Below are 12,803 nucleotides of genomic sequence, written 5' to 3' on the forward strand. Positions count from 1 at the left end.
CAGCATACACACACACCTGCACACACACACACACACACACACACACACACACACACACACACAGGATGAGGGTTAGTGTGAGGACCTGATGAACAGTCAGTGGATACCAGCGGCCAGGGACCAGCCCCAGAAGAGGATCCTTGAGGCTCTGAAAACACAGACTTCTAATACTGGAGCCCCAAGTGCAGCGGTACTGGGAGATGTCAAGTGAAATGCTCCCAGTGACCTGAGACCAGGTCATGGTCGTGTCCTCCACCCCTCCTCCAACGTGTGTGCACAGCTGAAGCCCTTTCACCGACAAGTTGAAGGAAGTCACTGGGGACATGACACCTTGGTTCTACTCATCCACCCTGCATAAAAGCCTAGTGCTGGTTCCTGGGTGGAAAGGACCAGAAAATGGCTAGTTCCCAAGGAAGCCCTGAGGATTGTTTCCCTCGCCTCCCTGGAAGGGCCGATAGGAGGGGAGTGTTGCTCCAGGATGCAGGCAGCTCTGTGATAAGAACCTTGAGACAGTCCTAGGGGAGGTTCGGTTTCCTGCGGCGGCCCTCCCCCTCTCTCCACCACTGCACTCAGTCTTCCTTCCTCACAGACCCTCCTGCGGGCCTGCCTGGCGGTCCAGCCTCCCCATGGCCACGGTTCAGTTTTACTTTAATCTTAGCCAATCAGAACACATTTTGCAGGTCTGATCCCCCCAGGATGTGGAAAACCTCAAAGTCTAGGCTGGTTTTGTTTGGCCTGTGGCCCTGTACTTCCAGAGGTTTTTGCACCCCTCTTCCATTTTGCTCCCCTCCGTTCCTCTCCATTCTAGCCCAGATTCCCATCTCTGCGGAGGAAGGAAGGCCGTTTCCGCCTTCTGTTCCCCAGATGCTGTTGCTTGGCCCAGCCTGGAGCAGTGGCCTCGAGTGGGGCTTGTTCAGCCCTTTCTTGTGGGTTTCCTTTCTGATTAAGGTGTGATTTTGGGGAGAGGAAGAGGTTGGGTAGGGGAGGAACTCGGCAAGCTGCCTCTTCTGAACCACGGCTCTACTGTGTGGGTGCTGAGCAGCTAGAAGTGCACGTATCTTTTAGCAACTGTGAAGACTTACAGGGGACTCATAATCTGGCAGGGCGTGGAGGGAGGGGAGAAGTGGAACCCGCTTCAGGATAACCGTTCTAGAATTCTGGTGGGATTGCCTCATTTGTCCTCAGCACCTTGATAGGTAACACACAAAGGAGACTGGACGTCAGAGTCTGTGTCCCAGCCCATTTCCCCTCGGTTGTCAAAGTCAAGAAAATAGGGTTTAAAGAGCTGCCCCCTAACAAGCCCCCTCTATAACCCAACTCTGTAGTGGTTCCTGTCCTGAGAATGAACCGTGGGTCATTATTTGGGTAGCTCACGGTTAAGTGTGGTGGACGGCTTTTATTCAGATAAACCCCATGCCTTTCCTCTGCTTTACCATGGCATTTGCAGGAGTAAAGGCGAAGCCCTATGACATAGCCCCTTTCCCCTTCCTATCTTTCGTTCTCCCGCCCTTCCTTCCTAGTTGTCTCTCCCCAGGCTAAAGTATGTGTCTCTCCTCCCACTGAGTCCCCCAGGCACTAATCATCTTGTCTCCCTACCCCACCAGTAAGCATGCCTTGGGCAGCCATGAATATATCCAATATTGCCGCAAGTTTGACATCAACATCCGACTGCAGCTGATGGAGCAGAAGGCCATGCGGAGTGACCTGGCCCGGACGGTATGTGCTTACTGGGAATGGCCGACGACTGTGCATACCTGGGGTGGTAGAGTGGACACAGGATATAGGACATCAGGTGGGAGCGGGGCAGGTAGGCTAGGTTGGGGAAAGGGCCTTGCTCCTGCCTGATGAGGACACTGCTCGCTCCTCAGGTGAACGACGATCAGAGCCCTTCCACCTTGAACTACCTCATCCATCTCCAAGAGAGGCCAGTCAAGCAGACCATCAGCAGGTGAGCGTGGGGACCACCAGGTATAGTTTCAGCAGGAACCGCGAGGGAATGGTACAGACGCGCTTGCCTGGCTTCCTGCTGGCATCATAGGTTCCTGTAAACGTTCGGGACGTTGGCCCAAGAAACTTGTTAGGAATGTCCTTAGCCCACTCTTTCTCTCCTCTCTCTGAGTGGTGGTTCTCGGCCTTCCTGATGCTGCGGCCCTTTAATACAGTTCCTCATGGTGTGCTGACCCCAGCACATTGTAAATACATTACACTCCTGCCATTTCATAACTGTACTTCTGCTGCTGTTAGGAATTGTCATGTAAATTTCTGATATGTGACCCCGCAGGTTGGGAACCACCATGCTAACGCTTTTCATGTCCCTCTCTAGGTGAGAGGTAGCAAAGTGGAAAAGACCCCTTTTCCGTCCTCTTGGGACACAGGAAGAGTGGGAACTCCTTCACCACATCAGAGTCAGGAGATGGGAGGGAAAGTATGGGCCTCCAGGGGCAGCTACTCTTTTGTGATCTTGCCTGTGATTTTTCTCACCCCACTCCCCCAGGCAGGCCTTGAGTCTTCTGTTTGACACGTACCACAACGAGGTGGACGCCTTCCTGCTGGCTGATGTGAGTCCACACCCTGGGGCTGGAGAGAGGAGCTACTGGAATTTCCCTTCTTCCCTAGTTTCCTGCAACCCAATGACAGTCTGTCAGTGATACCTTCTTTCACCCCTTAGTTCTGGGCAAGTGAAACACTTCCTGGCTGAGGGGCAGCTGGCAAGTGTGTCAAAAGTTTTGCCCCTCTGTGAAAGTCAAGAGGTGGACTCTGATGGCTGTCTCTGGAGTAGAGCACCCCTGAACTAAGGGTGTGGTCCCAGGATTTTTGTTGTTTTTCTGTGAAGAATGCCTAGGGATACCGTCTGAAGAGGCTCTGTTGAGCCTGCAGCCCAGACTTCACACCCTCAGGGAAGCAGCAAGTCCCAAGGCTTGATCCTTTCCCTCCTGGACCTGCACAGACTGCAGGCCTCGGAGCCGCTTACACAAATATCATGAAGCTAAAGCAAAGTTTTGGAAGTCATCTTCAAAAATCAAATCCCCTACTAGGCATGGCAGCACAGGGCTTTAATTCCAGCACTTGGCAGGCAGAAGCAAGCAGATCTCTCTGAGTTCCAGGCCAGCCAGAGCTATATAGTGAGACCCGGTCTCAAAAAACAAAACAAAATAACAACCCCGCGTCCTCAGTTCGGTTTTGTCTTGGATTCTTCTCTCTGGGGCAGTATGTCTAGTTCACCCTCCACCCACTGTTACGATCCACTTTGTAGCAGCCTCTACAATAACACAGGCATTGAGATCTTAGACCACTTTGCAGTGTTCTGTGTTAGTTCAGGCGGTGGGTAGAGCCACTGTGCAGAATGTAAGACTTGTTTTGGCCTCAGGGAGCTGGCGTGGTTAGGGAAATGGAAGGAAGGTTCATCCAACGCGCTACTCGATAGAGGATGACTGTGGATGTTGGGAGCGGAAAGCTTTGCGAAGGAATTGGTGTCCTGGTCCCTAATTTAAGTTGACATAAGCAGTCAAAGCCAGACAGAGGCAGAGATTTCAGCTGAGAAAATACCCAGTGTGGAGGGGAGGGAAGAGTGTGGTGTGTCTATGGTGTGTCTATGACATCAGCCATCCTGTGGCGAGTTAAGAAGTCTGAGAGAGTAAGTGGGGCCTCAGAATGTTTCGCCCACCTCCTTGCTATTCCCTGCCAATTGATTTAACCCTGTAGGGCTCTGGTGGAGACCTGTGTGTGTTTGTATAGCAGAAATAGACCATCACTGCAGACTGGAAAGAAAAGTTTTAGTGGCATGGCTGACAGGTTAGGGAGTGTGGATGTGGCCCATTCAAAGCAAGAGACTGAATACCTGAAAATAAAGTATGGTTCATGGAATTCCTCCTTGGAGTCATTAGCCCCTGCACACCCTTTAAGACTGGGTTGTGGGGAGGCATAGAACTGAATCATGGCTCTTATTGTTCGGCCTCCCGCAGGGGGATTTCCCACTGAAGGCGGACAGGGTAGTCCAGTCTGTCAAGGCCATCTGCAATGCCCTGGCCGCCGTGGAGACTCCTGAGATCACCAGCGCTCTCAACCAGCTGCCTCCCTGCCCCTCACGCATGCAGCCAAAGATCCAGAAGGTAAAGGGACCCAGGGGGTTGCGTGAGCCAGGGACGGGGATGTCCACAGGTAACTGAGTTTCTGATTACCACGTTGGGTGCCATTCTGTAGAAGGAGCTGTGGGCAGCGTTCCTGCCACCAGCTCCCGGCTGCCTGGCTAGCTTATGCCCCAAAATAACAATACACAAACTGTATCCATATAAACACTGCTTGGCCCATTAGCTCTAGCCTCCTACTGGCCAACTCTCACATCCTTATCAACCCACCTCCATTAATGTGTGTAGCACAACGAGGTGGTGACCCTCCAGGAAGATTCTAGCGTATGTCCATCTTGGGCTAGAGCTTCATCGTGTCTGCCCTGGAGAGGAGAGGTATGGTGTCTGCCTAACTTCCTTTCTTCCCAGCATTCTGTTCTGTTTACTCCACCCACCTATGTTCTAACCTATCAGGCCAAGCAGTTTCTTTATTAATTAACCAATGAAAACAACAGATTGATATATGACACTCCCACATCGTTTCCCCTTTTTCTGTTTAAACAACAACAACAAAAAAAAAGAACTTGGTATTCATTTACTAAAATGCTCTTCTAGCAGGTCATGGTGGCCTTCGCCTTTGATCTTAGCATTTGAGAAGTATAGACAGGTGGAGCTCTGTGAGTTTGAGGCCAGTCTGGTCTACACAGTGAGTTCCAGGACAGTTTGGGTTACATAGTGAGGCCCTGTCTCAAAACAAACAAACAAATGAGGTTCTTCACTACCATTTATGTGTTAGCAGTTCAGACACAAGAGCCCCTGGGAAATGGATGCGACGCACGTCCCCCCTCCTTAAGCATAGGGGGTGGTCTAGCTTCAGTCACATGGGAATAACCACATGAGCCAAGAAAGGCTTTATTTAGTCACCGAGGATTTGCCTGACAGTTTGCTTATGAGGGTGCAAAACCAAGTCAGGGGGCAGAAATCCCAAGAGCCAGGAGTTCAGTGGTTCCATAGGGGGCTGCTGTGCTGTAAAGGCTTGCTGGCACTACAGACCCTGTAGCCCAGCCTTGGGGCTCTTTCCTTGAGGTAAGCATGATTATTATTATTTTTTATCTGCTCCCTCTGTCCACCCTGTGGACCGTCCCTCCCTCCCGCTCCCCCGGGACTCTCTGCTCCTCACATTTCAACCCTGCCTGGCCCAGATGAGCACAGCTGTGAAGAGCCCTTCCAACTGTGATAAAAATGGGCGGGCATGGGCTCTGCCTGACTCTCCCCCTCTCGCTTTCCCCAACAGGATCCCAGCGTGCTGGCTGTGAGGGAAAACCGAGGTAAGGGCAGTGCTCTCCCTCTTTGTCCCACAGAGGCTGGAACTGCCAGCTAGTGGTTCAGCTCACATTCTTCCTGCTTGGCCCCTTGGTGTGGTGTGTGTGTGTGTGTGTGTGTGTGTGTGTGTGTGTGTCCCTGTGAGGTGTGGACACAGCTGGAGCCCATATTTCTTTCTTTCCACAGATTTTTTTCCCATTATTTTTGCTAATCAGTCCTTATGGTGTTACTGGGAGAGGGTGATGAGGTGGATAGGGGCATCAGCAAGGATGAATTTATCCTTCCATCCAGATGGAAAAGGATGGAAAAGCTCGCCTTGCTGGGTTGTGATTCTTCTCCTGGCAGCCATAACCCTTTACACTTCCAATTTAGAATGGGACTTGGGAGGAAGGATTTTTCTGCAGGCTTCTTTCCTTGCTACACTCTTTAAGCAGATCCTCGTCCTGAAAACCAGTGTTGCTGGCTTTCTCTCATTCTTTATTCCTTCCTTGCTTTTTCCTTCCTTACTTTTTGGCAAATCTTACTTTATTTTTCCTTTTAATTTTTAATTTTATATTTAATGTACATTGGTGTTTTGCTTGCATGTCTGCCTGTGTGAGGATGTCTGGTCCTGGAATTGGAGTTACCGACAGTTGTGAGCTGTCGTGTGGTTGCTGGGAATTGAGCCTGGGTCCTTTGTCTTATTAGTGCTCTTACCACTGAGCCATGTCTCCAGCCCCATCACTAGCTTTCTTAAAAGTGAATCCATCTTTGGTATTCACAGATGAATAGATTGTCCCCTAAAGTCTTCTAGGAGCTAACATAGCATTTCTAGCTTTGTGTGTGTGTGTCTGTGTGCCTGTGTGTGCGTATGTGTGTGTTTGTGTGTGTGCGTGTGTGTCTGTGTGTACATGTGTGTCTGTGTGTGCATATGTGTGTGAGCCTGTGTGTGCGTATGTGTGTGTTTCTATGTGTGCGTGTGTGTCTGTGTGTGCGTGTGTGTCTGTGTATGTGTCTATGTCTGTGTGTCTCTGTGTGTCTGTGTGTTTGTGTCTGTGTGTGTATCTGTGTGTGTGTCTGTGTGTGTGTACATCTGCACATACATGGTACTAAGTAGGGGTTAAACATTGTTTTTTTTTGTTTTTTTCAAGAAAAGACTTTTTTAAAAAAGATGTATTTTTATTTTATATATACGGGTATTTTGCCTGCGTATGCCTAATACTCACAGAAGACAGAAGAGGGTGTTGGACCCCCTGGAACTGGAGTGCTGCCAGTGTGGGTGCTGGGAATCAAACCCAAGTCCTCTAGAAGGACAGTCAGTTCTCTTAACCATTGCACCATCTCTCTAGTGCCAGAAAGCGGCTTTTTAAAAATAACATTTTAGCACCACATTAAGTATCTATCTAAGATAGGACCACATTTAAAGCTGGGAATCTCTTGATGAGGTACATGCTCAGGCATGCTCCTGCATCTTTCCTTTTTCTCCGCAGATGGGTAAGCTTTGTCACAGCTATTAGAAATTGGCTGGCATTTGGGGATCACTGTCCCAAGCTGTCCTATACTCCTGGTATCATGGCAACAAAATGGCCCTTGGCGAGTCCTAATTGAGTTTCCTCTCTGGCCCCTCCCCTTCACAGAGAAGGTGGTAGAAGCCTTGACAGCAGCCATCTTGGACTTGGTGGAGCTGTACTGCAATACATTCAATGCAGACTTCCAGACCGCCGTGCCCGGGAGTCGGAAGCATGATTTGGTTCAAGAGGCCTGTCATTTCCCTGGGGCCCTGGCCTTCACTGTCTATGCTACTCATCGCATTCCCATCATCTGGGCCACCAGGTGAGTCAGAGCTCCAGGGAGACAGATGAGCGGCTCCCCTTCTGCCCATGACCTTACTGTCCTCCATCCTAGGAGGTGTGGCATTCTGGTGCAACAGGGCTAAGAGGGTGAGCCTAGGGCCTGAGAGGAGCCCAGCCTGTATCCATCCCAGAGAGAGAGAAAGTTCCCTTGGAGATAGATAAGCACCTGCCAGTCCCCCAGTGCTGGCCGCCTCAACATCTCTTCCCTCTTCAGATCCCAAGCCAGCTGAGGGAGACAGGCGACAGATGGCCGGTTCCCAGATAGAGTGTGGCCCAAGCCAATGGCTGCACTCGCCTGCAGATGCACAATGAGGGTGGTAGGGAGGGGGTGACCCTTTGTCTGGGGTTCCCTTGCAGGGGTGGGTGGAGGAGGACGTTCTTTTGGTAGTCCTCAGCTCTTCTGCTGGATCCCCAGAGTCCCGAGGCCTGGGGGAATAGGCATTTGGCCCCAACCCACCCTTACCAACCCCACCCCCTCCCCTCCCTTCCCCTTCTTTCTTTGTTTCTCACTTAATGTATTCCTCTGGGCGATTGGCATAGAACAAAGGAAGCAGCCTGGGAAACAGGGGCCTTCTCTGACCTCTTCTGTCAGGCACCTGTCATGAGCCACAGGGACCCCCATGTGTCGGCATTCATGGTAGCATATGCCGTTTTCCTCCCCCACCCTTTGCCTGCATGTATGTATGTATATATGTATACGTATGTGTGTGTATATATGTGTATATATATGTGTGTATATAAATATATATATATTATATATATACATATATATGTACACACTCACACACACCCACATATACCCATGGGTGCCCGTGTGCTTCCCGTGATGGACTGGAACTGACTAAGGAGGCAGCTAGATGGCCGGTCCCATGAAATGAAGAAAAACTCCTGTGCTCAGCATGGGTCTAAGACTCTGGGGGGTCTAGGGATCCAGATAAAGTTGCTGCTCCTAAGCACACTTCCTTAAGCCCGGCTTGGTTGTCCCGACCCTGACCCCATGTTGCATTCTCCAGAGACCAATAGAAATCTACCAGAGGAAACGGAGCTTGGCTAATATTTGGGTGCATGAGATTGGTTTTAAGGGCAAGGTGTACCGACCTGCTCCTGTTCTTTTGTAGCTATGAAGAGTTCTACCTCTCCTGTTCCCTCAGCCATGGAGGCAAGGAACTGTGCAGCCCCCTGCAGACCCGACGGGCTCACTTCTCCAAGTACCTGTTCCATCTCATCATCTGGGACCAGCAGTAAGCTCTCCCTAAGCTCCAGACCAACCTGCTCACTTCAGGAAGATTCTGGGGCAGGAGTCAGACCTAGAACAGAGCACAGCCTGGGTTAAATCTGGTTCCATAACTGCCCTTATCCAGACAGGTCATGATGTTTCTTGAGTCTCCAGTTCCCTGACTCTTAAATGGGACAAGCATGTAATTTCTACCTCTCAAGTTGTTAGGAACATCCAATGGGAAGCACCCATAAAGGCTCTTAAAGACTCCTTATAATCTGCAAAGGATCATATAAATATTGCTGCTGATTTTAAAAACACTATTGTTTTGCTCTTGCCTCTCTTAAAAAATTTAACTGGTCTGTAGGATTTCTATTCTCTCCCTTCCTCCAATATTCTCTGGAATAGGCAGAAAGGCTAAGGTATAGCTCAAACTAGAGTGTTTGACTAGCATATGTCAGGCCCTGGGTTTCGGCCCTAGACAGCATAACACTGACAAACAAAACCACACCCAGAATCTTAGCACTTGGCAAGAGGCAAGAGCATTGCCGTAACCTTGAGGCCAACCTGGGCCACATAGCTAAGTTCTAGGCCAACCAGGAGATCCCATCTCTATTCACACTCAAAAAGAATTGGGCAGAACAGGGCAATTGCCTAGAGGGAGGAAGAATGGGTATAGAACCGAGGAGTAAGGCTCTGTTTCCAACTCTCTCTAATCCTGTGTTCTTTCTAGCCTGTCTGCCTCAGCTTCTCAAATTGAGAAATGAGAACACCTTTCTAACCTGGAGGCAGGTGTGGTACTGGAGGGAGATAGGCAGGTTATAAGTATGATAACCACTGATATAAGATGGTATCCATTACCATTTGTTAACAATGATTTGATTTCATGAAAGAAAGCTTTAGTTGTACAAAATAGGAAAGAAATAAGGGGTGAGGGGACCTTGAAGGTGGCATCACAGGTATTTGTCTCCCAGTACCTTGCCTGTGATGTTTGCTGCTCCCCCAACCACCACCCCAGCTTCACTTCCCCAGGCCCACCGTATCTGTGTCCCCATTTGCAAAGCAGCAAATGCAGCTTAAAAGTGTTGCAGATTACAGAGACAGAAGAGTGTCCCTGGGGAGGTCAAGGATGTTTAAATAGGTAGATGAAGGGTCTGGATATTTAAGAGACGGACTAGAGGGCAGGCAGACCTGTTCATCACACTTAGGTCATTTTTAGATCAGTAACCACTGACAGACAGGGTAGGAGAAACTCCCTGGAGACTAGGTAGCTGCATTAAGTAGTCCCTGAGAAGCAGACCATGGTGCTCAGATCTGTAAGATGAGCATTCAGGAAGCTGAGGCCGAGCTGCTGTGAATTTGAGGCCAGCCTATGTATAGTGAGATCTGTCTCAGTGGGACCCTGGCTTCAGTGCAACACTGCCAAAGTAAAGAGCCTTTGAGTTTCAATATCCCACTGAGATTCTCCACCTCACTAACTACCGCCATCTACCAGTCCCTGATGGAGTCAGAGGTACGGATGTGACCCAGTTTTCCACACTGGTCATCTTCCACGCTAAGTGTGAGATCTCTATCTTGATCCACATGGCCAGGTCCCTAAGGCCTAGAGCCAGTGTAGGGCATTGGCCTCAGCCCTACCCTCCCTAATGTCTGAAATGAGACAGACCTCTTAGCCCTTCTTAATGAAGGCCAAGGCATGTGGGAGAAGGCACCATACTGTGGTCAGGGCCTAGCTTTGGGCCAGCCATCTTCATTCAGCAGATGACACTGTAGATAGCCTAGAATGGCCGCGGACAGAGGACTCTTGACAAGACCTTGAGCTGTTAGGACACGAAGAAGACAACTTGGTCGGTGGTAGAGTGTTTACCTAGATTCATCAGTACCACAAAAGTGAAACAAATAGGAAAACACCTGGACAGCTGAGCATGGTGGTTGTATACCTGCAGCAGGAGGATTGCTGTGAGTTCATGACCATCCTAAGCTAAATAATAAGATGAGAGAGAGAGAGAGAGGCAGGAGAGAGAAAATAAGAACTTACTTGGCCCAGTACCTAGTGCTTGATAAATGTTCACTCCTTCCCTGTCTTCCTCTTAGTGCCTCAGCTCTGGCCTTCTCAGTTCCCGTTTCTCTGTTCCAGGTGGCTGATGGTGACTAACACACGAGAGACATTTGTGTGAAATTTGTACTATCTGTGTCACAGCACCCAGTTCAAGTATAATAACTAATGCCACACAGCAGAAAGGACCGCTTCCCCTAGTGAGCATGATGAACTGTCAGTTCAGTTACCCAAAGGTTATGTGGCCAAACCGGAGCCCAGTGCGTTCCCTGGAGGAGGCAACCCCAATGTTATAATGTTGGAGAAGGGCACACAGGAAGGAGAATTTCTCAGGCAAATAGAAGAGTCAGCTCTCCAGCCGAAGTAGTGGTTCCCTCGACCAACCCCAGACAAAGGGTTAGGGAGGCCATTTTGGAATCCCAAGCACACTAAAAGACCTGAGAAATGGGAGGGCCTTGCTTGCTTCTCTGTATTATGGTTTCAGTCAAAATGTACCTCCTTCTTCCCAAGATAGGGTCTCATGCAAACTCATAGGTTGGCCTTGAAATTTCAGCAGTCCTCTACCTCAGCCTTCTAAGGGATTGTGGCCCTACCTTGTGTTAGCCATGTTCTGCTCTTCCCTGTTGTGTGAACCAGCTATGGGGTCAGCTGCTTCTCCCTCCCACTGTAGCAGGACAGGGCATCAGCTCACTCTCAAAATAGGCCCAGCAGCCCTGCTCTGTCACCTTCAGCCAAAAGCCTGGCATGTTCGTTGGCTGATGAAGGGGCCCTAATTATAGCTGATGGGCCCCCAGGGTAGAGCAGCTGGGGTAGAGCAGGACTGTGCCAGTTGTGGTGGCTGTTGAGTGCCTCCTCGGAGTGGAGACTTCCCCCAGGAGTGAGGGGCAGTGAAGAGGGTGGCCTGATCTGAAACCTCTGACCTCGGAGGTAGCTGCCAGCCTCTGTGCCCTTTGGGTGTAGGAGCAGTTGGGCCTTGGGCCAGCCAGGAAGGTGTGGCAGTGTGGACTTTGGCCCAGGGACAGCTTCCGGGAAAGGTAACCGGGTGGGTTCTGGCTTTCTTTTTCTCCAGCCCCCAGCTCTCTCCACCTCCCCACACCCAAATCTCCTTAGCCTGAATTCAGAGGGTGTGGCTGGGTGTAGTCCAGGCAACGGGTGGAGAACATCTGGCCTTGAGGAGTGCTTGCTGCTTGTGGAGTCCTCTTGGCTTTCCCAGCTGCCCGTCTCTTTCAGGGAATTCTGAAAATCCCCTTCTCTTTCTTCTTGGACTTTGAGCCTGTTCTGGGGTATGCCCCTGGGGCTAGGAGAGGGGTCACAGACGATGAGAGGGCTGTGGGGGAGGGCAAACAGTGCACTGAGGGCAGAGATCTTGGTACTTCTCCCTGGTGACTCTGTGTGGTGTCACTGGGGAGGAAGAGGGGCTCAAGGACTGAAAGGAAGTTTTACTGACCCTCTGTAGAAATGTCAGTGTGCGAGAAAGAGTCTGGCACAGGACAGGATGGATGGTCACCCAGACCCGGAGATGACTTTGGCTAAGCGAGTTCCTCCAGGGCCCTACCTGAAAATTGGGGGATATGTTTGAGTCAGGAGTCCCAGAGGCGTCTTTCTGGGTTTCCGGGAGTGCATCGCATCGTAGGGCCACCCGGAAGAGGTCCTACTTGCTTTGGGACCTGTCCGGTTCTGTGAGAGGCTAGGGACATGTGTGACTGCTGAGACGAAGGCAGAGTCTCTGCTTAGACTTCTCACGCCCCCCAGCCCCGGAAGGCCCTGATTCTGGTTCCCTTGTTTCCTAGGATCTGTTTTCCAGTGCAGGTGAACAGGCTGCCTCGGGAGACCCTGCTGTGTGCCACACTCTATGCCTTGCCCATCCCCCCTCCTGGGAGTTCCTCGGAAGCCAATAAGCAGAGGCGGGTGCCCGAAGCCCTGGGCTGGGTCACTACCCCTCTCTTCAACTTCAGGCAGTATGTGAGCCCCAGGGGACCAGCTTTTGGCCTTGGAAGGGAACAAGGGGGATGAAGATAAAAGGGGCTGCTTTTTCTCAATGCTCCTTGGGAAGGGTTGGCCATGTGGTGCTCACTGTGAAGTCCAGAGAGCCTCAGTCCTAGCAGAGAAACCAATGTACAGGCCTGGGGACCAGGACTAAGGATGGAACCCGGCAGGTGGGCGAGGGGGCTTGGGAGAGCAACGTTTCCGTTACAAGTCATCCGGTCCTGTCATTAGGACTTTAGAGGTCCTCTATCCAGGCCTCTCTACCTCAGGGAGATATCCCAGCCCACAGGTCATCCTGGTCAGGGAGTGGTGAGCTTGGAGAGGCT

At 50.7% G+C, this 12,803-nt stretch overlaps 1 protein-coding gene across 3 annotated transcripts in view; it reads left to right on the top strand.

Annotated features, from left to right (window-relative positions):
- The window catches only part of Pik3c2b (phosphatidylinositol-4-phosphate 3-kinase catalytic subunit type 2 beta), a 61,968-nt gene that overhangs the window by 25,592 nt on the left and 23,573 nt on the right, over positions 1–12,803 (top strand). For 2 of the 3 annotated variants that reach the window (XM_041648216.1, XM_041648215.1), the window contains 8 exons: positions 1,605–1,716; positions 1,869–1,948; positions 2,495–2,558; positions 3,963–4,109; positions 5,359–5,392; positions 7,004–7,199; positions 8,338–8,460; positions 12,282–12,449. In XM_041648216.1, coding sequence (XP_041504150.1) covers positions 1,605–1,716; positions 1,869–1,948; positions 2,495–2,558; positions 3,963–4,109; positions 5,359–5,392; positions 7,004–7,199; positions 8,338–8,460; positions 12,282–12,449 — 924 coding nt within the window. The remainder of the gene's footprint in view (positions 1–1,604; positions 1,717–1,868; positions 1,949–2,494; positions 2,559–3,962; positions 4,110–5,358; positions 5,393–7,003; positions 7,200–8,337; positions 8,461–12,281; positions 12,450–12,803) is intronic. The other variant, XM_041648217.1, reaches the window with a different exon arrangement.

This window comes from Microtus oregoni, unplaced genomic scaffold (assembly GCF_018167655.1).
Source record: "Microtus oregoni isolate MIOR12 unplaced genomic scaffold, Mior012 000003F_ref0000135, whole genome shotgun sequence".
NCBI classification, from domain to species: Eukaryota; Metazoa; Chordata; class Mammalia; order Rodentia; family Cricetidae; genus Microtus; species Microtus oregoni.